At 43.7% G+C, this 27,976-nt stretch overlaps 1 protein-coding gene across 9 annotated transcripts; it reads left to right on the plus strand.

Annotated features, from left to right (window-relative positions):
• The first annotated feature begins 613 nt into the window (after positions 1-613).
• LOC140000536 (ubiquitin carboxyl-terminal hydrolase 42-like) lies at positions 614-27,571 on the plus strand. Of its 9 annotated transcripts, none has more exons than XM_072030499.1 (21): positions 614-976; positions 1,375-1,480; positions 10,800-10,954; positions 11,036-12,663; positions 14,248-14,485; positions 15,229-15,429; positions 16,024-16,134; positions 16,294-16,396; positions 16,601-16,668; positions 16,825-16,895; positions 17,428-17,510; positions 18,428-18,539; positions 18,917-19,057; positions 19,252-19,352; positions 19,816-19,957; positions 20,638-20,919; positions 21,719-21,807; positions 22,695-23,653; positions 24,350-24,660; positions 25,815-25,969; positions 26,051-27,571. In XM_072030499.1, the coding sequence occupies exons 4-19, from the start codon at positions 12,496-12,498 to the stop codon at positions 24,460-24,462; spliced, it is 2,982 nt and encodes a 993-aa protein (XP_071886600.1). In that variant the 5' UTR covers positions 614-976; positions 1,375-1,480; positions 10,800-10,954; positions 11,036-12,495; the 3' UTR covers positions 24,463-24,660; positions 25,815-25,969; positions 26,051-27,571. The 9 variants fall into 9 exon arrangements, with proteins under 9 accessions (XP_071886600.1, XP_071886599.1, XP_071886603.1 ...); XM_072030503.1 differs by having other exon boundaries at positions 618-976; positions 10,800-12,663; positions 22,695-22,840; positions 22,922-23,653; XM_072030505.1 differs by having other exon boundaries at positions 620-976; positions 10,800-11,417; positions 12,547-12,646.
• The last annotated feature ends 405 nt before the right edge of the window (positions 27,572-27,976 follow it).

Consider the following 27,976-nt stretch of genomic DNA (forward strand, 5'->3'; position numbering starts at 1 on the left):
AAAACCTGGTATCCTAAATGCATCTTTACCTATGGAACCACAGTCAGCTCATTGCATTGCAACTGGAAAATTTCATACTTAAAAGGGAATGACAGGCAACGAGGAAGCAGGAGCGTTCCTGGCATCAAAACTTTTGCTCTTCGAAGTTTTGGGCAAACTTCTCCCCGTTATTAGTCGGGAGAGAAGAAGACCTTCACAGTTAAATATATATAAAGGCGTAAATCTCGGTTGTACATGAACAGCTGTCACAACTAAGGGTTCCCAGAAGCCCCATTCTGTTTTTTCTGACTTGGGGAAAAGATCAACTTTTAGCGTCTGAGGTAAAAACATTGCTAAAAGCAGCGGTATGTGGAAACACAGCGTATTGAAGAGAAGTACGTAGTGGGAGTTAAAACGTAGACTAAGATATCTGGACACGTACTGAAGGAAGAGCTCCTCTTTATTCAACTTGGAGGTGGAAAAAAAGGGGGTTGGGGGTGGGTTTTTTGTTTGTTCGCTGTTTGTTTGTTTTTTCTCCAAAGGTTTTGGGGGTGTCCCAGCCAGCCCCGGAGGGCATTCCTCCCTCAGCACCGGGCACCTGAGGGGAACTCGGGGCTGGAGAAGAAGCCGAGGTCGGGGAGCCGGGCGCCCTCAGCGCCTTTATGCCCTGAGCCGAGGCGAGCCGAGCCGGGCCGGGCCGGCCGCCGCCTGCCGGGCGGAGCGGCTCCGCCCCGCTCCCTGCCGGGGGAGGCTGAGGCACCGCGGCCCGCCGCTGCCCGCCGCTGCCCGGCCCTGCCCGGCCCTGCCCGGCTCTCAAACCCTCCCGGGGACGGGGCGGGGAGGCTGCGAGGCGCCGGGAGGATGCGAGTGGGCGCCGCGGGCTGCGAGGCGAGGGCCCGGGCGGCCGGCGGAGCTGGGACTCGGCGACGGCTCAGCGCCCGCCCCGCCGGCAGCGGACGACTCCCAGAGACACAAAACGGCGGCGGCGGAGGAGGAGGCAGGTGGCGGGGCTGAGAGGAGAGGGGGGCGAGGCGGCTGCGGGAGGCGACCCCAAGCGGCCACGGGAGACCCCCGGGGAGAAGGCGAGGCGCTCCCCCGGCCGGCCCTGAGGAGAGGGGCGGCTGCGAGCACCCCTTCCCCGGCTCTGTGAGGGGGGAACGGGGCGCGGTTGGGCTGTGACAGAGCCGGGGGTATGGGGGGCACTCGGGCAGGGCGAGCAACTTCGCTTTCCGTGCCTTGAACCGGGACGGAGCCAGCCGAGACCGGGCTCCCCCCCCTCTCTATATACACACACGCGCTCGGTGTGGCGGTGGGAGGGGAGCGGGGCCATGTCCCCAGCCCTGCCGGGGGTTTTTGCGGTGCCGGGGGCCGCCCTGACGCCCGGCTGTCCCCCAGGTGCTGCGCGGCGCTGGAGATCGGCAGCCGGCGGGGCGAGGCGCCTAATGGAGGCGGCGGCGGGGCGCTGAGGGAGCGGAGAGGCTGCGGCTGTCAGCGCTGCCCGGTAGGTGCTGGGGCTCCCCGTCAGGCTTGACGGAGGAGTTTGGCTTCGTTGAAGGGTGAGTCAAGGCTGAGGTGGCGGTCCCAGCCGGGACAGGCGCCCCAGAGAGCGCCTTGGGGCTGTCAAAGTGCACGGCGATCCGTGCAAAGGGGGCTTTGTTGTGGAAGGCCTGAGGTGAACACGAGCAGCCCGCTGGAGGGGGAAAGGAGAGGGGAGTTTGGAAAGCTGCGCTGCTGGTGTTAAGCAGCAGCCTGTGCTGCGTTGGTGTTTGCTCAGAGGGGTTTCACGCACGAGGAGCTGGTGGGTGCTCTGAGGAACCTGGTCCAGCTGTGGAGAACAACCTGTATGAGGCAAACCCCAGGACCCAAATGCCATAGGCTGTAAGTCCAAACCTCCCCGAACAAGCAGACATTAAGTAGAAAACCCATTTGTTACCGTCTTGAAACATTGCCAGCAAGGCAGCCTCTTCCAGTTACGCTGTTAATTGGGTTCCCCGGAGCTCGTTAGAAGGAGGTGCCATTTTTTCTAAACGAGGTGACTGCTAACTTCAGGCTGGCAGTCCTACTAGCTTTCCTCAGCCAAAAAGCCCTCTGCATTTCCGTAAAGCACCTGTGCACTGTGCTTGTTTAACAAAGACAAGTTTGAGACATAACACTTGGAGGTAGGGCACGCATTCTCTTTGTGAGGCTTTCCTACTCCTTGAATGCTTCTTGTGGCTCTCCTGGGCTCTCTCTTCTCTTGCCAAGCCCTCGATGACCTGTGCCTGCTTCAGCTGCATCCAGCGCTCCGTTTGCTAGCCGTAATTGTCGTCATTTATCTCTGCTGGTTATTACTGGGAAAACCGATGTTTATCGCTGCGTGTCCACGCGTCCCTGGAGCCTGTTAGAGCTGGCTTTTGAACGGTTCTGCCTTTTGTAAATTTCTCTACGCTGAAGAATTTCTGTCAAGTGATGGACTTTGTGCTGTTGTTAGGATTCCTTTTGTTCCTAATGTACCAAAAAGGCTGTTTCCTTGGGTCTTTTGCTTCCCTTAGCAGTTTGTGGTGTTTCACTTAGGCTTATTACTATCCTTGCGCTGTTTTCTCCCCAGTCACTTACAAAGCCTGAGGGACAGGATTAATTTTTTTTTAATCTAGTTACCATTAATATAAATGATCTTTTTGTTTGGATGTGACTTCTGAATTCATAACAGTCTTACTTCAAAGATCTACGACTGGTTTTGAAGTCTGATGCTTTCTTCAAGTTTGAGTTGAGAATTTCTTCCGTCTTTATGGAACTAACTTCTAAAGCAGCAAGTCAGTGTAAACTGTTTTTCTAGTTCTGCTTGCAGGTAATAAATATAACCGAGGCATACTCTCTTGTGGCTGAGCTCTGGCCAATCTCTATTTCTATGGTCAGTTTCGCTTTGTGTCTCAAGGCTGAAGTCTAGCTGAGAATTCCCCTGTGCCAGATGCAGTCTTTTTGTATATTATGAAATTAGCCTCTCTAATTCTGAGAAATCCTGAGCCTGTTGCAAAATTGACAGAACGAGCTCTTTGGGGTCTGTTTAATAGAAGTCCTACGTGATAAGTTTTGGGGTGATGAGGGGAGGGGACATTCTGACCACATTTGGCGCAGTGCAGGAGGGCCTGGACGCGCTGTTCCCTTCTGTGAACTCACGGTCGGTATTCCCTCTCCGTCCTGTGCCAGAGACGTGAGGTCACTGATCCATAAATGCCCGAGATGGTTTGCCTCGGAGTTGCCGGTGACTTGTAAACAAGTGATGCAATTTTCAGGATAGCACGGTTTCCCCTCCTCCCTTTGTTTCCTCGCTATTTCCCAGTCAGGTACCAGTATCAGTGTTCAAGTCCGGCTGTCGGTTGTATCACCTTTGCCGAGTGTGTGCTCACAGGAATCCAGTTTTGTGGTGTTGTTAATTAACTTTCTGACACTGTCACATCAGGCACTAAAGGTGCTTCCTCCTGCAGTCTACACAAGGGATGTGATGACTCAAGTTTTCAACATCTTTATTGTCATTGGTAGTATTAATTCTGATGTTCATCTTTTATTGCAGTCCATCATGTTAGTTTGGTTTGGTTTCGGTTTGGTTTGTGGTTTCGTTGTTGGTTTTTGGGGTAGCTCAGGGCCTCCTGAAATACTCCAACCACTCTGCTGCATAAATAGTTGTTTCTTTTTCTGTGGAGATGGGAGCCACCAAAAATGCCTCCTTTCCTTATCCTGTAGCAGCCAGATGGCATTTCGTAACGCTGCGCCGTGCCTCCCTTTGGCTGATGGTTCATTTCCAGTTCTCTTGCCTTTCTGAGAGCTGGAAGGAACCACACCAGGACCACTCACCTCTTTTCGTGTACCCTTCAGAGTGCAGTGAGCTGCAAGGTGTTGCATAAAGCAGCATCTCTGCTTCCAGGGGATCCTTTCTACCCAGCTCTGGAAGTCAGCCCAAAGGGAGCACACGGCTGCTGACGTGGGAGAACGTGAAGGGAAAAACAGGCAAGAACTCTGACCACGTTGCTACTAGCTCTTAGAAGACCTTGGAGATGGATCATGGAGAGCTTAATGATGCAAACATGCTTTGAAAGTTTGACTTCTGCTTGCACCTAACAGGTCCAGAAGAGCTCACTTCCAAAAAAACCAACAGGCTTCCAGTTGTGTTTGGAGCCGTTCCAGAAAGCCACTTGGTGTTGCAGGTTCTCGTTGGGTGTCTTGGCCTTCTTGACCCACAGCTTGAAGCCGCTGCTGGAGCCAGCCTTGGAGCCAGCAGGGAGCTCCTGAACTTTGTCATGGTTATGGCAAAGGCTGCAGGTGTTCAGCGCCCTGAATCTGGAGAGCATCTCTCAAGCCACATATAGTTTGTGAGACCAGAAAGAGCTGCCGGCTTATGTTGCAGGAAGCACGGCCGAAAGCACGACAGACACACAGTAGAGTCAGATCATGCTCCATTTTATTGCCCGAATAGCCTAACTTTTATAGAGAACTTAACAGGGGTGGACAGTGTTTCACACAAGATTATTGGTCAAAAGCACTCAGACAAACAACTGCAAGAAAACAACCCCACCTGCAAGAAAACAACCCCCTTGTGATTAGCAGTCACATAGACCTTGTCCTTGAAGCCAGCTACTGGTAACAATATTTTTCTGAATTCCTCAATTGGGCGATGTGGGAACACTGTCATGGGAACTTCTCATAGTTGCCCTGGTAGCTTGGTTTGCTCAGCTACAGCAAGCCATGGGATTTTTGCTGTTTCAAGAAATCCCTCAACAGGCTTATAATGAGTGCTGTGACTTAGGCGCACGGTTTGTAGAGGTTTTAAGGCGTAGTGCATGAGTGCCAGGCTCCTGTTTGGTCACTGGGACAAAACGAGATCTGGGAATGTTGGATGTCCTAAAAAGAGTACAGGGGAGACAACCGGGGAGGAGATGTGGCTCTTGTTGGCCTTGTTTAGCCCCCAGCCCCTCTACACCCCACAAACCTTAGTTACAGCTGTGGGCTTCTGCAGAACGTCACAATGCCTAGTAAATCTTCGGGATATACTTTAAAAGCAGGAAAATACTGTGTTGGTTTCTTTTTTTTTTGTATACATAGGGCAGCTGCCAGCAGCAGCACCTGCTGGAGTCGAGGGTGCTGAGCAAGGCAGGGTCGTGTCCCGAGCAGCAGTCACAAGGGGAGCTGAGCGGAGCCCGCCTGAAAACTCGGGGGGTTACTGCTTCTTAGTGTTATAAATGGCTCAGGATTCAAATTAGGATTAAATAAAAAAAATAGGATTTATTAGAAGAATATAAAGGAATAGAGGTAAGCAAACAGCGCTGGTTGCACTGGGAGTCTCCGCTCCACCAGGACGCACACCAGTTACATCAAGCAGCTGATTTTTATGCACCTAGACTAATACATATTCATTACTACTTCTAAAAAAGTAGATTATTATAATTAGCTTCCGGGGTCCAGTTCCTCCTACTGGAGCATGCGCATCAGTCTCCTCTGGGGGTCTCTAGGGGTCTTTCATGCTGAAGGCTCGTAGTCTTCCTCTCACCCTTTGTACTTACTCGGCACTATTCCAAGTTTATGGAACACTCTCTGTACACTCTCCACAGGTCTTGTCTCCCAACCGTCCTTCAGCTTCTTTTCTCTTCCTCTTAATCTCTTGGCCCCCCTGGCCAGATACCAAGGATCCCATAACAGTCACCAGCAGTCACCGGTTATTATCAGTTCTTCTGAAACTCCCAAACAGGTTGGCGACTCACGAGCAATTAAAACATTCTTTCCCAGCTATTCACAGTCATCTACATAACATCTATAGCAGTGTTAAATCAATCTCGAAGAAGACAGAAAAGAAAAATTGTAACTGTTAGAACTAGAAGTCAGGAATAACAAAAGCAAACAGGTTCATAAATTTAAGGAGTGTTTTCTGAAGACGTGATAAATTGACTGGAATGAGGGGGAGACTGGGACACACTGCATCTGTGGTTCAAGAACTAAATTGCCAGTGCAGGGCCCAGGCAGACAGGATTCAAACAGAATTATTCTTTATGGACACGAATTTATGGACACGAATTGGAATTGTTAAAACATTCCTCACATTAGCAAGCCGAAACACAGCTCCCCGTCCCCAGTACTCCTCGCTGTGAGGATGAGGACTGAGGAAGGCTCACCCTGCCTGCAGCTTCTTCAGTTCTTCGTGCGGGGAACTCTTGGAGGAGCTGGTGCCTCTGGAAAGAAAGCACCTGTTGGTACTGTGGGCATCTGAGCGTGATGCTAACCCACGCAGCGCTGCCCCTTGCATCTGACAAATGTTTTACAACTTCAACTTCTTTGCAGGTTCTACTTAAATTTGGTGGAGGAGGCTGTGGCTGAGCAGAGAACTAATTTGTTATTTCAATAACTGGAATAATTTACAATGGAAAGAAGCTTTTTTTAGTTAAAAGTTGTGTTTCTGATTACAGCTTCCGGTATTTTACCTCGCAGTCCACAAACACTCTTCTTAAACTTGATTCCTGACAAGTCGCTTTTCTCAATTCTCGCGTTCTTGGACTCCACCAGGGGAAAAGGAAGGCCCTGCTAATATTGCTTGGCTGTTTCCTTCCGGAGGAAGGAGGGGAGAGTTGAGAAAAAGAGGAATGAAGTAAAATGAATTTACTCTTTGCACATGTGCTGAAAGAATAGGCAGGTGTTCTTGGGAATATCTCATTTAAATCTCTGTGTATGTGTTTCGAGAGGATGCGTCCTCACTTAGAGGAGCCAACATCCCATTGCCGGACCTAATCCTGATGGGGCTGGCATCTGAGGGTTACGCGGGCTGCTCCCGGCAGGGCTCTTCCCACGCGGGGAGGCCGAGGGAGTCGGTCGAGCACTGCTCCGCTGCCTGGAAAGATTCAGTCATTTCCACCCAAAGCGAGGAAATAAAAAACTCGGTCAGCCATTTCATCTGGAGATACCCCGCCCTCCTCCAACAAATACGAAAAAGGGAAAATGTAGGCTTGGGCCCTCACATATCCCAGCAGTTTGCACCCATTTGGGCGATGCGATTGGGGTCGGGGCAGGCAAAATAGAAGTTACCTTTATTTTTTTTTTTAATTTCGGCAGAGGAAGTTATAAGGTTGATGTTGCCCCTTTGATATTTGATTTAACCCACTGACTGCCCGGGAAGGAAGGAGTCTGTTTAGTTTACCTTTGTCCTAGATTCAGTTTTAATATCTCATGTTTAAATGGGGGGGGATCTTTATTCTTAATGATTCATGCCGCCTCAAAGCACAGTGGCTTCTACTTGTGTGCTGCCTTTCCCACTGGGGGATGCAAACACAAGAACAATCATTTCAGACTCCTCCTTCAGTTTCCAAGAGAACCTTAGCTGCTCAGGGATAGCTCTGAATTTTAAAAGCATTTTTTTCTTCCAAATTATGTATTGATTGCACATAAAATAGAAGCACCGTAATATGCAATTTCAAACAAATGCACGGGGGTGCTTGGTTGCTTTTAATGCTCCTCCTTTATTTTTATTTTATTTTTTTTCCTCCAGCAGAAAACAAAAAGTGGATTCTGTTCCCATAAGCCGCTCTTGCAAAATCCGCACAAACATTTATTAGTCTAGACACAGAATATTCTCAGCCGGCCTCAGCCTGACGATGGCAAAAAGAAATAAAAATAATAATAATAAAAAAAAAAAAAAAGAAAAGGCAAGCTAATATTGTACTTGGCTGCGAAAAGGGAAGGGGGGAATCATGCCCCAGGCTAGTGAAGCTGTAACATTTTGCTGGGGCTGCCTGCAGCAACAGATGCATCTCGTTCCCCTGGGCTTCCAGTCCTGCCTTTTCTCTTCTGCTGAACTTGGCCGCTCGCAAACATTCCCTGTGAGTACCACACCCCGGGCTTCTCCTGGACGCTTTTGATTTGATTGAATGATGGCCCCAGGCATGCTCCTCTTCACCAGGCCTGCTCTTGTGCCCCATAAATCATGTAGCGAATTCATTGATTGGAAAACGTGCAAAATAGGTGGGGTGACTGGTAGAAATCAAAAGGGTTTGAAATAGGTGATGTGACCGCAGCTTAAACCTGCAGGAAGGGAGCATCGACCCGAATGGTTTATCTGAATCTTCAGCTGCAACTTCTGTAAATACCAGCTCCTTCTCCTCATTTGCTACCATGGCAGTTTGCAGACTTTTGCTGAGTTAAAAGGACAAATCATAGTTGTGCGCGTTTGTTTGATCAGGCCTTTACCTCAGTGCTCACGTTCTCAGACTGCTGGGGTTTTATATTTTTGTCATTTTCTTAGAAAATGGCGAATGATGCATATCCCGGCTTCCAGATGATTAGTTCCTGTTGCTCCCAATTTGTGTCAGGCTGCGTTTGGTTGGAAATGCAAATGTAATTGCAAATTCCCCTAAACAGCACAACATGTCTGTGGTATTAATTAAAGCACTGTAAATACGTAGAATATCTGAGAATGCATTCCTTCAAGCGTGGCCGTGTTTTTTTAAACCTACAGAGGCGGCAAAATACGGTATTTAGGCTTAGTAGATGTTATAAATGGCTCAGGATTCAAATTAGGATTAAATAAAAAAATAGGATTTATTAAAAGAATATAAAGGAATAGAGGTAAGCAAACAGCGCTGGGTGCACCGGGAGTCTCTGCTCCACCAGGACGCACACCAGTTCCATCAAGCAGCTTATTTTTATGCGCCTAGACTAATACATATTCATTACTACTTCTAAAAAAGTAGATTATTATAATTAGCTTCCGGGGTCCAGTTCCTCCTACTGGAGCATGCGCATCAGTCTCCTCTGGGGGTCTCTAGGGGTCTTTCATGCTGAAGGCTCGTAGTCTTCCTCTCACCCTTTGTACTTACTCGGCACTATTCCAAGTTTATGGAACACTCTCTGTACACTCTCCACAGGTCTTGTCTCCCAACCGTCCTTCAGCTTCTTTTTCCTTCCTCTTAATCTCTTGGCCCCCCCTGGCCAGATACCAAGGATCCACATAGTATCTCATAACAGTCACCAGCAGTCACCAGTTATTATCAGTTGTTCTGAAACTCCCAAACAGGTTGACGACCACGAGCAATTAAAACATTCTTTCCCAGCTATTTACAGTCATCTACATAACATCTATAGCAGTGTTAAATCAATCTCGAAGAAGACAGAAAAAAAACCCTGTAACTGTTAGAACTAGAAGTCAGGAATAACAAAAGCAAACAGATTCATAAATTTAAGGAGTGTTTTCTGAAGACGTGATAAATTGACTGGAATGAGGGGGAGGCTGGGGCACACTGCATCTGTGGTTCAAGAATTAAATTGCCAGTGCAGGGCCCAGAGGCAGACAGGATTCAAACAGAATTATTCTTTATGGACACAAATTTATGGACACGAATTGGAATTGTTAAAACATTCCTCACATAGATGAAATGTATTGCTTCTGTGGTGGCAGATCCGTGTCTTGAGACTTTAAACCTGGTGGATCTCGTGCTCGAGCCTTCAAAGGAGATGTTACATAGACAATAAAACGTCCTGCTTTTCGGGGAGGGCTCTCCTTAGGTCACTCAGAAAACGCCTTCAGTCTTCACTCACTGCAGCATTCACAAAGTGAATGCCTTCCTGTAAGGTTAGTCACCGATGGCCACTCATTCCATGCTTTCACTAAGAAAAACCTTCGCAGCTTTGAATCCGAATTTCCTGCCCCGCGTTTAGGTGAGCCCGGAGCGGCGTCAGGCATTGCTGGGCTCCTCGTCCGGCGGCGCTGGTGAAGTGAAAGATGCCAAAAGTGAAGTTTGACAGTGAGCTCGGGGGCTTGTGCTGGCCCGGTGGCTCTCTAAGCCCCCGTGTCTGAGCAGCGGGAGCATCCGAGCAGCACAGGACGGAGCTCAGCAAGAGGCTGGGGTCAGGGCACTGCTGCAAATAGCAATGCTTTGCTGGCTGCAGAGGTTAACCAGGTACGCAGCGCTGTTTTACTACATGGTGGAGACCTACGGAGAGTGTTTCTGCCCTCCTTTTTAGCTGAAACATCCCCAGATTCTAAGGGGAAAAGGAATAGAAGGGACTTGCGGAGTAATGTTCTAGTGAAACCCAGCCTTCCTAAAGAAGCCTGCCTGAATAATTCCTGTGAATAACAGACTGTGTTCAGCTATTTCCTAACATAGAAAGGGTGCTGACTGCTTCTTCAGAGTAACATAAGTTAGTGATGCTACTGAAATAGTTGTGGTTCAGACGTAGATCTGATTTCTCCTAAGCACGCTGAATTCACAGCTGTTGATCCTCCAGAGGAGGCTTTGCAATTGAACACCTGGAGAACAGGTAAATTTCCCACTGCTGTTCTCCTCTCCTCTTGTTTTGTTTTGTTTTGTTTTGTTTTGTTTTGTTTTGTTTTTCTTAGTAGCATAGGCTTAAGACTCTGAAGAAAGAGGCTGCTTTTTTTCATTTCCAACACTGGCTGTTCTTCCTGAGCCCCGCCTTCTATTTTTGCAGTCACAGGATATGTGAATGTAAATTCTTGGGAGAGAGGTAGAAAACTCTGTTTCAACTGGTGTTTTTTTCGGCTATGTGGGGAGACCAAATAGGGTGGTTTTGAATCTTCTGGCTCTTATTCAGAGCAGCAGCATGTGGAGGGAGACAGATGCGTTTGCATTTTTAGTGCAATGGGTTCAGAAGCACGAGGGGAAAAAACACTTTCTCTGGGAGCTGGAGAAGGTGTCCTAATCACAGGAGAGGTTTCTAAATGGCATATCTTTGCGAGTGTTCCTGTAGTCCGGAGGTTTTTGTTTGTTTGTTTGCCTTTGGAAGGTTTTACTGTTAATCTTCACATCCTTCAGCAGAAGTGAGAAATGTGATTTTATTTTGTGCAGTGTCACGGACCCTCTGAAATCTACTGGGAAGGATGAATACCTCGCACAGTACCAATGTGATGACGGTGGAGACAAGGAGAAACCAAGAAGATCAAAAGAACGTGACCTCATTTCAAAAGAAAACGTTTTGTACGGCAAAGAGTCTTCTGAGCCTGGTGAGAAATTGCGGCAAACTTCCTCTCTCAAGTGTGACACTGAATGTAGCTCTAAAAAGCTTTCCTCCTCATCTATTGCAGAGAGATGCCAAGGTAGAAAGGACAAGACTAAAAACACTGAGAAAGAGCATTACCAAAGCAAGAGGGAACATGCTCCTAGTGAAGAGAAGGAGAGTCAAAAAGCAGGTCCTTCCAGCGGCCAGGTTCAAAAGGCGTCACGCTGGAGCTCCGAGTTCGGCGGCGTTCCGAGGCCGTTGTGGCGGTTGTGGAGACGGCCCTGGCTGAGGTGGCTGCTGCTGTCGCTGCTGTCCCCTCTGTCCCCGCTGTTGCCACTGTTCCCGGACCTTGGAGACCCCCGGTGGCTCCCTGTGACAGGCCCTGTGGCCCCGGGGAGCTGCCCGCCGCCTCGTCGGCCAGCCCGGCAGCAATCCTGCCAGCACAGAATAGCTCACTGCGTTTCAGGGTAAAGTGACGATTAATTTCTATTTCCTGGCCTGGGTGCTGCTTCCTTCTTTAAGGAAGCTTCAAGGTTAAAGGTTAAGCTCAGTTATGTCAGGGCCCAAGTCCGTTTCTTGAAGGGGCTCTTGTACGAAAGCTTAAGCTGGGATTGACTCTCCGCTAAGCGGAGGCCAAACGCGTACCTACTGAGAAGCAGGTCCTAAGTGATAACGTTTTCTAAAGAGACTGCTAAACACATCTGAACAGTGCTGCTGCAGAACTCTGAATGGGGGGATAGCAACTGTCTTAACTGATCTGGAATCTTGAGTTTACTTTTCAGTGGACAAGAGGTGTGTCTCTCAAGACAAACAAAGAGAGGAGTAACACCCGATACTCATGTCAACATAAATTTATGCTCAGAGCGTAGGTGTAGGAACAGCATCGGTATGTATATGGAACATCGGGAGAGGAAGCTCTGTCGGTATTTACAGTTTTTCTACTACCTTGTCAGAGAGACGTTATCTCCACATTAGAAATGGATGTATTTTGAAAAAGTGGTGGTGGATCGGATTTCTTCTTTCTAGTGTTAATATTTGCTCTTGAATCGTACTTAATACCTGGTAATGCCTCAATCAGTTGTCAAAAATAAACTTAAAAATGTGTAAGGCTTATCTCATTGGTCAGTATAAAGATCAAGGCCTTTCCTTTTTTCCTTTTCCTTTTCCTTTTCCTTTTCCTTTTCCTTTTCCTTTTCCTTTTCCTTTTCCTTTTCCTTTTCCTTTTCCTTTTCCTTTTCCTTTTCCTTTTCCTTTTCCTTTTCCTTTTCCTTTTCCTCTTCCTTTTCCTCTTCCTTTACCTCTTCCTCTTCCTCTTCCTTTTCCTTTTCCTTTTCCTTTTCCTTTTCCTTTTCCTTTTCCTTTTCCTTTTCCTTTTCCTTTTCCTTTTCCTTTTCCTTTTCCTTTTCCTTTTCCTTTTCCTTTTCCTTTTCCTTTTCCTTTTCCTTTTCCTTTTCCTTTTCCTTTTCCTTTTCCTTTCTTCTTCCCCAGTATTGTTTTTCTGTTCTCCTTCTCACTGCAGTCTTGATTTTGTTTCTTGTCCCTTAAATGTGTTTTCAGTGTGTTGCTGAAACATTTTCTCTTTCAATCCGAAAAAAGGAGCTGTCACTGGTGAAGATCGGAGCTTATCTGAAAATCCCTGAGCCCAGGAGCTGTCACCTTAGTCTTCCAATCGGACAAGGACGACTTCATTTCTCGTGTAAATGCATTTTTCAGGTTTGCGTATTGTTTTTTCAGGAACGGGAAGTGTGTATAGAATGGATTTAAAATCAATCTTAAATGTAAAATGTCAAGGGAAAAAAGTTCTAGTTACAACCTCTGCACACAATTTGCCAGCTGTGGGACTAGGAGTTTTCTTATTTACTGTGTTTTGTTTAACGTGTGTGAAGTTTAATGGATAGCAATCAAGGCGTGCTAGAAATCTGAAAGCACTTTATGCTTTGTTCTCTCAGTCATTTTGGTATAACAAACTAGCTTATGTTTTAAACCCTCCATTAGGTTAGTGGTTTCCCTACAGGTAACAAGTCCCTGTGTGCTACAGTAAGACAGTAACAAAACATGAAGTATAGAAGTTCATCCTGTCATTATTCAGCTTCTGCCTACGGACACACAATTATGCTTATTTAAAGCGGTATCACCTTGAAACCTAATCAGCATTTTAAAAAGGACTTTGTAGCAGTTATTGGCTTTTGTCCTGGAGGGCTGAGGTTTGTTTTGTTTTGTTTTACATTCAGCATTTCCGTTTCTAGCTTACATTCCCCTGTTGTTTTGCATGAGGAAAACGTGCAACTTTAGAAAGCAGAACGGAAAGAGCTGCTTTTTAGTCTAACGTTTCAGTTTTTTGTAGGAGTTTTAAATGTGGTAGGAGTAAAACACCAGAAGTACTGCTGCCAAAGTTCTATTCAAACTTGTATTTCTTGGAGAAGCAGAAGAAGCCCAGGGAGAAATAAATTTGCAAACGTGCTCTTCATGCTCTCCTTTCCCAAGATTTCTCTGAGATATAGCCCATCCTCTGTGGGTTTTGAGGTATATGGTTCCCAGGAGTGAGAAGGAAGGCCAAACATCTCTCTTCTTGGATCTCAACATGCCAGGGCTTTAGTGTACTGCCACTTACGGCTCCGCTTTTTCACCTGGAAAAAGCGACCACATGATGTAGACTGAGGAGCTCTCACAAATTAACTTGCTATCACAAAGTGACGCCCAGAAAAGGTGTATTTAAAAGCTAGGCTCATTATAGAATAACAACAACCCCCTCATGATTGGTGCAGTAGACAGTGAGGTAGAGGGCGATCCCTGGAAAGACAGAAGAAAAGGAGCAGTGAGTTCTGGGTACCTTTGTGCACACGAAACAGAAAAACGCAGGCAGTGAAGTAATAGTGTTCCGTTACTAACGCCAGCAATAGATAATTGCAACAATTATCTATTAGATCATAGGTAATAATTAACAGATAATTGTGCAACTCTGGAAATCAATAAATAACTGATTCCCCTCAGAGAATGTCTTCTACATTTTTATATTAAAAAGACTCCAGAGTTGTAATGGATTAAAATCCTACGGAAGTGAAAGAAATGGCATCAGCCACTAGTTCTGCAGAAGCTAAAAGTAATACCGATAGAGTTTAGATGGAAATTTTCACTTTGTGTGTTTAGTTTGGGGATTCTTTTTAAATCATTCATACCAGCGATTTAGTTCTTAAGGCTGTTTCTTTGAGATTAAGTGACAGGACTTCTGCTACTCTTTTCTTCTTGGAATGCTTCTTGATATTCTTACGTCAACCAGAACTTCTGTCTCTGTCGCAGATGTCAACAATGACCGTAGTTAAGAAGCCCAAATCTTCAAAGTCTAAAAAGCCCTCTTCAAGGCGGTCTGGCAAATCCAAGAAACCAAGTACTAAAATACTGATGTCACGCACCGCAAACTGGGGCCAGATACCGCCTGCAGAAGATTCAAGCCAAGTCTCTGTGGCCCAAGGACGTGGAGGTGCTTTTTACTGTAGATCATCTGAAAAATCTAAGGCTTTTGCCCCAAGAGATCTAAGTAAGTGTGAGCTTTATCCTGACTCCATTTTCTTCAAAGCAAAAGTAGAAAATGCAGTTCTTACTTGTTGCACTGATAGAGAAGGGGACTAGTGTGAACAAAGACTTCAAAAGCAAATCCCCTGAGGCAGCTGAAGTGACTGATGTTACAGAAATTAATTTTGATATATTTACAGTCAACAGAGAAATCTGGGGAGCTTTGTGTAATGCACAGATTCATCCATGTCTTTTCCGTTTTGCAAAGAAAAGTGTTTGATTGTTGCTATTCACAGCTTCCATTTTTCACACGTTTTTTGAATGATAACATTGCTCAGGAAAAGATCTGGTATCTGTAGGGGTACCGTCATTCCTAGTTACTACTTTTTACCTTTTTTCCGTATAATTTCAAGTCTAAGCTTGTGGTTTAAGTTATAATAAGGAAAAAAACAGTAGTTGAGTTAATCAGGTTAAAGATTATAGATGGAGAGGAACTTGGCATTAGGTACTACAAACAGAATGGCAGTTAGCCTTGCCTTAGAAAAATTAAAATGGTTGACGAAAGTTGTTTGTTTTGTTTTTTTTTCCCCAAAACATTGTGTTGACCAGCCAATTTGAATTTGGCGGTATTAAAGCTGTCTGCAATAAGTTTTTCTGGCTGCGATTGTAGCTAGCTCCTCTAGGTGCTCCTGCAGAATAGTATTTTTTTAAATACCTTTCTTAGAAACAAACAAACAAAATCTCTTTTTAAATTTAACTTTCTTGCAGTCGTTAATGATGGAATTGCTCCACCACAGAGCATTCTTTTTCCACCTGAGAAGATTTGTATGGATTGGCGAGAAACACAAAGTGTTGGAGTTGGCCTGTACAATCTTGGCAACACATGTTTTCTTAATGCTACTCTACAGTGTTTGACCTACACACCCCCACTTGCCAATTACATGCTTTCTCTCGAGCACGGCCAGTCATGTGAGTACTTTCTAACAGTATTTCGAATCTGTTGGACAGCTGTGAAGGTGAAAGAACAGCAGTGATTCTGAGACAAACTTGTTTGCCTGATTTTACCTGTAGAAGCTGGCTTTGAGCACTGTATTAGCAGTGGGCTCCGAATAGCATATGGAGTGCAATTAATGCACTATGTTTGTTTAATGAATTTATTTATGTATTTATTTATTTATGTATTTATTAAAGGATCATTTATTGCTTCGTGGGAATAATGAAGTGCATTGGACAGTAATGCATTTAGTAGTAATTTTAGAGAGTAATACATTTTTCAGCCTGTGGAGTTCACATTCCTGTCAGCCTTTACAAATGTGACTTTGCAGTAGTCTTTTAGATTTCTCATCACAAAATGCATTTGAATACAGGCTTAGTGGATATTTTTATTCTGTAAAGTTGTGTGAAATGAAATGTTACAAGACTGTTGGGACATTGGCATCTTGGGAGAATAGAATGTAGCAAGGAGAGTGGATATCGTATCTATAGTTTAAATTTTACTTAGATGTTTGTTTGTAGTTATGGATATTTTGCTGGACTGGGATGCTTTCTTCTTTCACTCTTCAGGTCGTGAACAAGATTTTTGCATGATGTGCACAATGGAGACTCAGATTAACCAGGCCCTGCGTTGCACTGTTGATGCCATCGAGCCTACGCATGTTATCAGTAATCTCAGTCGTAAGTGGCTTCAGATGTGTTTCTTTTCGATAGCTTGTAATCTTCAAATACTTATTTGATGTGTATAAGTGGTTTTAACACTAGAAAGAAGAGAGATTTTAGAAATAGAAGAATGATTTCATTTTTAAATGAGGTGAATACTATCATCTTCTTCTTTAGGAATAGGACAACATTTCCGTTTTGGCAGTCAAGAAGACGCACACGAGTTCTTGCGCTATACTGTTGATGCTATGCAGGAAGCGTGCTTGAATGGAAGCACCGAGTAAGCATAAACAAGTTCACTTTCATACATTCTCTAGCACCTTCTAGTCCTTTATTTACTATCAAAAATGATCTCTAGCACCTTTTAGTGCCTTATTTACAATCAGCAACGAAAGTCTACATCATCCTTAGTTTTCATAAAACTCTTTGAAGAGTTAACTGTGCGCCTTAAATCTTCTGAGGTCTGATTCTAATTTATTTCCAGATTGGACAGATCTTCTCAAGCTACCACCATCATTCATCAAATATTTGGAGGATTTCTAAGATCGAGAGGTACTTTAAAAAATATTCCTGTCCTTAGAACTGATCTGTGTCTTTTGTCGGTAGTAAAGCAGTCTGTAGTTTGTCTAAAGTAGTATCTGTCAACAACTTGAATTTGGACAGTTAGTCTCCTTCACATAAGGTTAAGCATTTATATTTTGCTTCCAGTGAAGTGCTTGAATTGCAAAGCAGTTTCGGATACGTATGAGGCATTTCTTGATATCGCTTTGGATATAAAGGTAAGATGTTTTCTAAATATAATTCATGATGTTTAAGTACATGCATAACTTTCTAAATTAAACTTGTTTACCTTAAAAAACCAAACCACATATAATGTTAAAACGTAAGAGCTTGGTGGTGCTAAGGAAGTGGATTGGACTTTGTCCGTCTGTGGAACCCATGTAAATAGTCTCCACATTTGCATTGGGTTTAAGGGCAAAGAATTCTCTTTCTGCAAAAATTATAATGCTGTCATACTTCTCTGTTGTTCTACCCCAATGTACATCTAATTGTTAGACTGATGAATTTGTCCCCAGTATTGATGACAAAGCACACTATAGATGCTGTCTAGGCTACTGGAAAAGTATTTGTTCCGAAGTCAAATGACTTCCAGGTGAGGTCAATGCTGAGCATGCTCTTTCTGCCTCCTTCTTCACAGTGCTCATAGTAGATCGCTTGAGTATGTTAGTAAGATTCTCTTATAAACCACTAGTACGTCTCTGGAATTTTGAATTTACGGTGACTTTACGCTCTTCTTTCTCGCTCCTCTAGGCGGTTTCATCTGTTACCAGAGCTCTGGAACTCTTTGTGAAACCTGAAGAGCTGGGTGGAGAGAATTGCTATAAATGTAGCGAGTAAGATTTTGACGAATTAGGTCTTAATCCTAGATGTCAGTTTTATATGTTGCATGACTCTGTTGGACTACCTCTAAACTTTGGATCTACTTACGAGTTTTGTGGAAGTTTATAAAACACTTGGATTTTTGTTTCTTTGGAGGGGGGAAGTCTTGTTCAGAGGCATTCCCTATGGGTTTGCAATTCTCTGGCTCGTATTTTGCCATCAGAATTCAAAAAGAGATACTTTTGTTCTTTCTATTTATTAGCTCTCGACAGTACTTTTCTTGATGTAAACTGCCCAGTTTCCGTTGTTCTCTGGGCTAGCGGCTAATTTTCACTGCTTACGCTGTAGGTCCTACCTTGGAGCGGGCAATGTATCAAACTGAACTATTGTGTTTCAAAGGATGGCAGACAGTTTCAGTGTCTTTCCAGACAAGCTCAGTACATGAAGACTTCCTACTGTTAAATGTCTCCCTCCTGTAGAATGACCACGTGCTTCTGTTGTATTTTTGATGTTGATAGACGACCCATGTTGGAGATTATTTGCAATTTCTAGTCCTGGGGACCAAGGCCTTCTTGTTCCACTTTCATTATTTGTATTTCCCTTGAAAGCTGAAAGAATGTATTCAGGATTGGAGTTCAAATAGCCACTTTTGTAGACCAAGAAATGGTACCTTGCCATCCAACCTGGTAATACCCTTTCGTGAGAGATTCCTGTTCCCGCTATGCCCGGGGTTTTGGGAGAATTTACCTTCTTCACTGTATTAACAAACCTGACACGCAGTGCATGGGTTTATGAAAAGAAAAAAGACCAACCTATTATGCAAGTAAATGTCATTCAAATAGCATAGGCATGCGTGAGACATTAAAACGAGTTTGTTTTGGGGGCGAAAAAAGAAGATGCCTTCAAACACTTATCTCTGCTTGTTTTTAAGGTGTAAAAAGATGGTTCCTGCATCCAAGAGATTTACCATACACCGTTCTTCCAAGGTTCTCACAATATCACTGAAAAGATTTGCAGATTTCACAGGTGGAAAGATCAACAAGGTATATTTACCACTGTAATGCAACTATATCATCGTGTAATGGGACATCCCCCAAAGCTGAAAGTTGTTAATATTTTCAGACAATAATTGTAGACTAACGACTATGGCTTATTCTTTCTCTTACTATCAATAAAGTTCCCGCTTGACAAGAAGCATATGCTTTCCTCTGAGAAGGCTGATTCATCAGGAAACAGTTCTCTGCAACTTCTAGTCTTCAACATTGTTTATGGGAAGACTTATTTGTAGTGAATCAAGAAATATCTTCTAGAAATATATTCTAGAAATAAATTCTAGTCTGTGTTTTTTGGAAGTGTTTTTCTCTGGCTAGTCCACGAAGTACTCTGGGATAATTTTTCTATCTTCTTGGTCTCTCTTTAGGAGGTGAAATACCCGGAGTATTTGGACCTGAGAGCCTACATGTTACAGTCAATGGGAGAACCAGTGCTCTATGCCTTATACGCGGTGCTGGTACATCACGGTGTCAGCTGTCACTCAGGACACTATATATGCTATGTAAAGGTAGAAGTCAACAGCATTTCTAACAGGGTAAAGGTTGTGCTGGCAAACCAATGAAAGCGTGACTAGCAGCTACTGTTTCTAGGGAAAAAGATTTCATTATATTTTTATTTGACACGTGTGTATTTTGTTCCTATCCGTGATTTCATTTGGAACACGTGCAATTCACCTAAAGAAATGGTTGTCTTTATTTGCAGGCTGGTAATGGACTTTGGTATCAGATGAATGATGCTAAAGTAGTCCGTACTGACATTAAGAGAGTTCTTGGTCAGCAACCTTACATACTTTTTTATATCAGGTAATAACAAATCTTAACATGTGTTCAGAAGAGATTTACTTTCTTGTTATTGATATTTTTCTGTTTTGCAAGTGTTTTTCTTGCTATCCCAGGGAAAGATTATTATTTGTCTAATTCAGTTCTGTCTAACCTGAAATTCTCTGTGTCATTTATTATCTTTTGTTGCTTGGCCTGAAACTGCAGCACTTGTGTAAATTGCTATCTATGTGTTACCTGTAGCTGGCTAATTTAGAGAAGGAGAGAAATGAAGGTCATCTGTGGTGTAAGAATGAATTATTGCTCTGAAAGTGATAGTCTTAGTAGGAAGACTGTTCTCTCCTTTTCAGTTTGTAGTCTTGGCGAAGCCTTCTGTAGAGAAGGCTTCCATATCGTATGAACTGTTCCTCTAAAATTATAGGATGGGATTTAATCCAAGAGTAGGCTGAAAGAAAAACTAAACTCCGATCACTGCTCTTTTCTGAAGGCGCTATGATTTGACACTTGGAGAACGTGCGTTTTACTTGCCAGCACCATCTTATCCCTGTTCATTCCCTCCTGGTCAGCAGGGGGCTAATAGTAAGCAGGCTGGATTTATGGGACCACGACTTCTTTCTCATATGATTAAGGTAATTCAGGGAAGTGGGAGGGCAGGTAACGGCACCAAACTGCTAGTGGGTTTGGGGTTTGGTGTGGGGTTTTTAGTTTGGTTTTCGGCATCTTAGTTTTGTTTTCCTTCCCATGCTGCAGCTTTCTCCACAGCCCTCATGCTACAGCCAGAGTCATTCAAACAGTGGTTACTGCTAAATTGTGCAGCCATGCGACTCCATTACTTAATACCTCCAAGACAGCTTTCTAAAGCACAGAGAGCTACGCTCTTTGACAATTTAAGCAGAGTGTACTAATCCTCGAATCATTTAAAAGAGGACTTGTTTTTCCTATCGTTGTCACTTTAGCTAAGACAGGGAAAACTAATTGTCTTATTCCTGAGCACCAGAACAATTACTTCAGGCTTTTCAGGGTATGTTTAAAGGGGAAAATAAATATATTTGGGAATAGCAGCAGGTAATGTTAAGTTGTTTGGCTGGTTTTCAAAGATGATGTTAATTTGATTCCAATCGGCTGTAAACCAAAAGCAGGAATTGAATACGCTTATTGGACTTGCATTTATCTTTAAAGGGCAGTGTGTTTTTCTTTGTAGGTGTTAAGACCATTTGTAGAAATACTCAGTAGGAGAGTTGTGTGTTTCAAAATGTTAAATGCAGTGTTTGCGTTAATCCATCTTGCCATTTCTTCTTTTTAAATACAGAATTCAAGCCGTTTAAATGGAAATGGATCCATAAAAGAGGACGCAAAGACCACTGGTGTCACCCTAAAAAGGCCATCTTCAGCACCACCAATGGCCTGTGTTCAAAACCAGACAATTACCAGGCCTTCAATTACTGATCCGTCAAGAAAACAGAAGATCACCACCAGTATTCACAATAAATTGCCTGCTCGTCGGACTGTGTCACAGCCTGACTGTCTTAGCAGTGCTGCGGAGGATGAAGATCTCTACCAGGCTGTTCCTTCATCCACAATTACAAATTCGGTAATGCAAATGAAGCAAATGCAAACAAGCAAAAAAGTTTCTGATGAGATTTTTGTGGAGCCAACAGTGAATGAAAATCCTAAACTCAGCTCTGATAACACAGTCCCTTACGGTGCAGAATCTTCAGGAAAATCTGAGGAGGAGTCAAAGGGCTTATTTAAAAGGAATTGCAATGCAATGTCCTCTAATGGAATTTTGGTTGGAAAGGTAGTCCGTACATTGCAGCATTCCAGTTCTTCCTGTCAGAATGCTGACGAAGGAAGATCCCAGCATGAGCTGCCAAAAACCAATTCACTAAATGGTGCTATTAGGTTAGTTAATGAATCTAAAGAAAACGCACTGAAACTTGATGATTCCACTTGCCGAGTTGAACCTGTTAAACCTTCTGAGATGTTCTTTTCCAAAACAAACGGATTGCTTGAAACATAGATTCGCTCCATCGAGAATTTCTCACCTATGATGTATTCGGGAGTGTTTAGTGTGTTCCTAATTCAGGTGAAATACTGAGAAAACACAGCACAAATGTGATTGTAAGACTTTGTGGTATTATCCCATTAGAATTTGCAGACCTGAGCTTACATTAGAACTTGCCAACTTAAGCTCAGCTGAGATAAAAATTCCTAAGTTTCATAAAGTAGATTTTGGGAGGTGAGTTGGGGTTATCTTTGAAGTGTAGATAATGCATACAACTCAAAACGGTCTTGCTTACCATTTAATGGAGAAATTCTGACAAGACTGGTCCTCAGTACTACTACAAATAGTATTTTTTTGTCTGCTGACTTGTGCGTTTTGATTGCAGATGCCTGGAGCTATGCCTTCAGTCAATCGAGAAGTCATCACGGAGTCCCTCACAGCCAGCCAGCTGAACAGCTTGTCAGAGGAAACGAGGTAAAATGAGCACAGTCTGATTAAGACAAGACCTTTTGGAAGTTCGTTACGGTTTTATCTGTCTACTAATAGTATTTAATGGAAGGATTGAAATTAGTACAATTCCATACTGTATGTCCAGCGTTACGAACAGAACTAATGATCAGCACTGAGCATATCACTCTGATGCAGGTTGGTGCCTCAAGGAGAACTCGTGTTCCTTCATAGAATGTTTTTCCATTTTTCTCCACTGTCTAGAGAAACATTGGCTGTTCCCCGCTTGCCCCTATGCCTTTTTTCTCAGAGCAGCAGGTATAAGGAGACGGATGTGTTTGCTTTTTTAGTGCAATGGCTTCAGAAGCAAGAGGGGAAAAAGCACTTTCTCTGGGAGCTGGAGAAGGTGTCCTAATCGCAGGAGAGGTTTCTAAATGGCATATCTTTGCGAGGGCTTAAGACTCTGAAGAAAGAGGCTGCTTTTTTTCATTTCCAACACTGGCTGTTCTTCCTGAGCCCCGCCTTCTATTTTTGCAGTCATAGGATATGTGAATGTAAATTTGTGGGAGAGAGGTAGAAAACTCTGTTTCAACTGGTGGTTTTTTCGGCTATGTGGGGAGACCAAATCGAGTGGTTTTGAACCTTCTGGCTCTTATTCAGAGCAGCAGCATGTGGAGGGAGACAGATGTATTTGCTTTTTTAGTGCAATGGCTTCAGAAGCACGAGGGGAAAAAACACTTTCTCTGGGAGCTGGAGAAGGTGTCCTAATCACAGGAGAGGTTTCTAAATGGCATATCTTTGCAAGTGTTCCTGTAGTCCGGAGGTTTTTGTTTGTTTGTTTGCCTTTGGAAGGTTTTACTGTTAATCTTCACATCCTTCAGCAGAAGTGAGAAATGTGATTTTATTTTGTGCAGTGTCGCGGACCCTCCGAAATCTACTGGGAATGATGAATACCTCGCAGAGTACCGATTTGATGACGGTGGAGACAAGGAGAAACCAAGAAGATCAAAAGAAAGTGACCTCATTTCAAAAGAAAACGTTTTGTACGCCAAAGAGCGTGGTGAGAAATTGCGGCAAACTTCCTCTCTCAAGTGTGACACTGAATGTAGCTCTAAAAAGCTTTCCTCCTCATCTATTGCAGAGAGATGCCAAGGTAGAAAGGACAAGACTAAAAACACTGAGAAAGAGCATTACCAAAGCAAGAGGGAACATGCTCCTAGTGAAGAGAAGGAGAGTCAAAAAGCAGGTCCTTCCAGCAAGAGGAGGTGTTCTCAGAGCGTGCAAGTTGTTGAGCAAAAGCGTCACAAGCAGGAGCACTGGGAGGGAAGCAGGTGCAGATCTTTCCCTGGTGAAAGAAACAGCCCTGAGAATGGCAGAAGAGCAGTCAAATATTCAAAGTCCAGATCTGGCAGCGGAGGAAGATCAGAACAAGGTAGCAATAGATATTACCGATCCAAAGGGGAAAGAAGTTGGAGCAGAGAAAGATACTATCGAGATGAAGCACGGAGATGGGAAAGATGTAGCTATTCCAATGATTACTATTCACCTCATGCGACAGGAGACAGTAGAGAGAGGAAGTTCTCTCACGGCGATGCAGCCTTTGACAAATGGACTGCAACTTACTACGGCAGGTCACATAAGCATTATCATTACAAAAGTGGATGGCCTCACGGTTCCCTCTTGAGAGATGAAGATGTACGTCGCTTTAGCACACCCCGAGCAGACTTGCATCGTTGCTCGGTATCTCAGCAACATTCTGGAAGACATTCTCGTGAAAGACATGCGCTTCCACCTGTGTCAGCTCATTTGGAGAACTGTCGCCAGAAAAATGAAACAGAAGGAAACAGAAAAAGAAAATGTACCCGTGCAGAAGGTAGTGAAAGTGAAATAGAAAGGAAAGACAGAAAGATAGAAAAGGAGCTTTTAGGTGGTGAAAAAAATGCAAAAATATCACAGGTTCTAGAAGAAAAAGAAGTCTAAGGATAAACATGGAGAGAAGGATTCCAAGTAAGCAAGGATTCCAGCATACTCCGCATTTTTTATCCTAATTCTTTTCTGGGTGCTTCTCATGTATTCCTTTTTTTTTTTCTCCTTTTTTTTTTCTCCTTTTTTTTTTCTTCTCTATTTTCTTCTTCTTTTTTTTTTTTTTTTTTTTTTTGTTCTGGTAGTTTCTAAGTTACTTAGATAGCATCAGCTGGCTGGGGATCATGTTGTTAGGTTGATCGGTGAAGATAGGAAAGCTATTGCTGAATTGTGTCAGAGCACTAGCTTTGGACCACATAGTTGGAAACACATCCGTACACCATTCTGGATTAGGTTAAAAGTTTTTTTCTGCTTGCACGTATTCCAGAGCTAGCCATTGTTAATGATCTGTGTACAAACCAGGACCTATGGTCCTTCAATCTGAGGGCTTAAGTTTGCTACATCTAAAGTAAGTTGCGTGTGCACAAAGCACCACAAAATAGCTGACATGCTGCAAATCATCACCTGTGGTAAAATAAATAAAGTTTCATATAGGCAACAAGTGCCACATCTTTTTTTCTCTTTTAAACTTGCATGTTTCTTTCAGACTTCACGATTTGTGTTTCTGTGCGCTCCACTTTGACAGTGCCAAACGCAAGCGTAAAAAAAGAAGAAAAAGGAGAAGAAAAAGAAGAAAAAAGAGAAACACCAGGAAAGTGAAGGGCTCCTTGGAACACTTAGATCCTCGTTTCCAGAAGATAACGCGGGAGAAGAAGGAAGAATCCCATCCTCCAGATGGCTCTTCATGTGAGCAATGCACAAGTGAGAGCAGTAAACAACCTTACAAGGAAGGGAAGCCTTCCAGTGCAGGCGAAAGCAAAAAATACAGCTCCGTCTCATCCAACGAGTGTATTAAAGGTAAGCGGCCGCAGTGTGTCTGAGGAATTCCTTTTCTATTAATGTAGAGATTATTTCAAACAGTCTTGAAGTGCTTGATGACTTAAGAGTCTGCTGAATATTAAAAAAAAAAAAAAGTTGATGGACTTTTTCTTTCCGTTTTTAAATGACCACTAGGAAAGAAGGCCTGAAATAAAGAGGTGAAAGGCAAATAGTTTTCATTTGGTGTGATGATTAAGTGGCAAACAAGAGGAAGAGTTGCAGGATCCCTTCTTAAATTCAGTCCAGCCAAGTAGGAAAAGTAAACGTGGACAGCTGTATCTTGGCAAAGAAGATAGTAGGGAGCAAGGAGGTTTAGCAGTCAAGATGGAAGGTGATGCCATGAGGCTTACAGGCTAGTAATGTTCTAGTGAAACCCAGCCTTCCTAAAGAAGCCTGCCTGAATAATTCCTGTGAATAACAGACTGTGTTCAGCTATTTCCTAACATAGAAAGGGTGCTGACTGCTTCTTCAGAGTAACATAAGTTAGTGATGCTACTGAAATAGTTGTGGTTCAGACGTAGATCTGATTTCTCCTAAGCACGCTGAATTCACAGCTGTTGATCCTCCAGAGGAGGCTTTGCAATTGAACACCTGGAGAATAGGTAAATTTCCCGCTGTTGTTCTCCTCTCCTCTTGTTTTGTTTTGTTCTGTTTTCCTAGTAGCATAGGCTTAAGACTCTGAAGAAAGAGGCTGCTTTTTTTCATTTCCAACACTGGCTGTTCTTCCTGAGCCCCGCCTTCTATTTTTGCAGTCACAGGATATGTGAATGTAAATTCTTGGGAGAGAGGTAGAAAACTCTGTTTCAACTGGTGTCTTTTTCGGCTATGTTGGGAGACCAAATAGGGTGGTTTTGAATCTTCTGGCTCTTATTCAGAGCAGCAGCATGTGGAGGGAGACAGATGCGTTTGCTTTTTTAGTGCAATGGCTTCAGAAGCAAGAGGGGAAAAAACACTTTCTCTGGGAGCTGGAGAAGGTGTCCTAATCGCAGGAGAGGTTTCTACATGGCATATCTTTCTTTGCGAGTGTTCCTGTAGTCCGGAGGTTTTTGTTTGTTTGTTTGCCTTTGGAAGGTTTTACTGTTAATCTTCACGTCCTTCAGCAGAAGTGAGAAATGTGATTTTATTTTGTGCAGTGTCACGGACCCTCTGAAATCTACTGGGAATGATGAATACCTCGCAGAGTACCGATTTGATGACGGTGGAGACAAGGAGAAACCAAGAAGATCAAAAGAAAGTGACCTCATTTCAAAAGAAAACGTTTTGTACGGCAAAGAGTCTTCTGAGCCTGGTGAGAAATTGCGGCAAACTTCCTCTCTCAAGTGTGACACTGAATGTAGCTCTAAAAAGCTTTCCTCCTCATCTATTGCAGAGAGATGCCAAGGTAGAAAGGACAAGACTAAAAACACTGAGAAAGAGCATTACCAAAGCAAGAGGGAACATGCTCCTAGTGAAGAGAAGGAGAGTCAAAAAGCAGGTCCTTCCAGCAAGAGAAGGATCAACTTGAATACAAAGAATACAAACTTGAGCTCCTGATGGGCTTCATGCTGAACTCTGTGCTGTTCTTGTCCTACTCTTGGTCTGTCCATAGATACTATGGTTTAAATCCAAATAGAATCATGCGATGAGGAAGATGTATCTGCAACAAATTCAACATCTAAAATCAAAGTTTACATTTTCCGTGATTTTCTTCCTGAGCAGAAGTTTGGAGTACTCCTTTTCTATTAATGTAGAGATTATTTCAAACAGTCTTGAAGTGCTTGATGACTTAACAGTCTGCAGGTTTATTATCAAATCCAAAAAAAACCCGACTTGGTAGACTATTTTTTTCCCAGTTTTGCATGACCACTAGGAAAGAAGGCCTGAAATAAAGAGGTGAAAGGCAAATAGTTTTCATTTGGTGTGATGATTAAGTGTCCAACAAGAGGAAGAGTTGCAAGATCGCTTCTTATATTCAGTCCAGCCAAGTAGGAAAAGTAAACGTGGACAGCTGTATCTTGGCAAAGAAGATAGTAGGGAGCAAGGAGGTTTAGCAGTCAAGATGGAAGGTGATGCCATGAGGCTTACAGGCTAGTAATGTTCTAGTGAAACCCAGCCTTCCTAAAGAAAAAAGAGCTTTTCTCCCAGAGAAAGAGAGACAGACAGACAGACAGAACAAAAGGGCGCCGGGGCCCTTTTGGAGCTATCTGGAGCTGGCTGTTGTCTGGACTGTTCTCACAGACGCCATCCCTGCAGGCCCCTGCTACCAAACCCTTGCCACGTAAATCCGATCGAAGTGTATGCAGCAATTACAAAGCCGCTGTGCTTTGGGCTGTCATGATCCTCCTGCAAGTGCAGGGGAGGTGCAGGGTTGCTTTGCATTTCCAAAAGGAGGAAGAAAGCCTCCAACCCCACTGGACCTCAGCCACTTGCAGGATCCAAGCAACGCTCCCCACCTTCAGTTATCTCCCTCCCATGCACACAGTGGGAGCAAGGTTGAACAAGCACATTTTTGAAAATGTTTATCTTAATGAAGAATAAAAGAAGTCTACAACACCCAATCCCTCTGTGCACCCAAGGCAAAAATCGTGGACTATTCTGCCTCAACACTATTTTCAGACCCAATTTGTAAAGCCATCTAGCAGAGGATTTCTCTCTTGTTCACTCACTAGCTTAGTAGAGCACCAGTTTACATAGGTGCTGGAGCAGATTCCTCAACCATCTGAAGGGACTTGATCCCAGAAAAGTTCAAAACTGCAGATGACTCATGATTTTGTGGTGAAGCATCTATTAAATGAGAGCTGTTCCGCTTAGGGCACAGTGAGACAATGTGAGAAGAACCCTGTATCTCACTGATTGAGGCTTTATAACTCTACAGAATTGTCAGTCAACAATAAATGGAAAGTGCAGGAGATATGTTCTTTCTTCCTCCTTTCCCTGCCATAAATTAGCAGAGACATAGGTTCAGAGCCTCACAGAAGAAGGATTTGAAGCCAGGCTCTCCACAGTCTGCACCACTGCCTTCCTGACGGCTTTTGACTATTTTAATTAATTTTATTATTTTATTTTATTTTATTTTATTTTATTTTATTTTATTTTATTTTATTTTATTTTATTTTATTTTATTTACTTTATTACTATTATTCTTCTTATTTTTCTGGATGGTGTCTAAGTCTTGGGGGGGAAGAACCAACTGTGGGAGGAGGGAATGCTACTACTGTCTGTGACAGTGGTGATTTCTGGACAGTGTTAGCAACAGGGCTTCTGCAGAGAAGAGAAAATGACAGGCAGTCTGTCTTGTTATTCCATGTACTGAGTA

This window comes from Anas platyrhynchos, chromosome W (genome assembly GCF_047663525.1).
Source record: "Anas platyrhynchos isolate ZD024472 breed Pekin duck chromosome W, IASCAAS_PekinDuck_T2T, whole genome shotgun sequence".
Taxonomy (NCBI): Eukaryota; Metazoa; Chordata; class Aves; order Anseriformes; family Anatidae; genus Anas; species Anas platyrhynchos.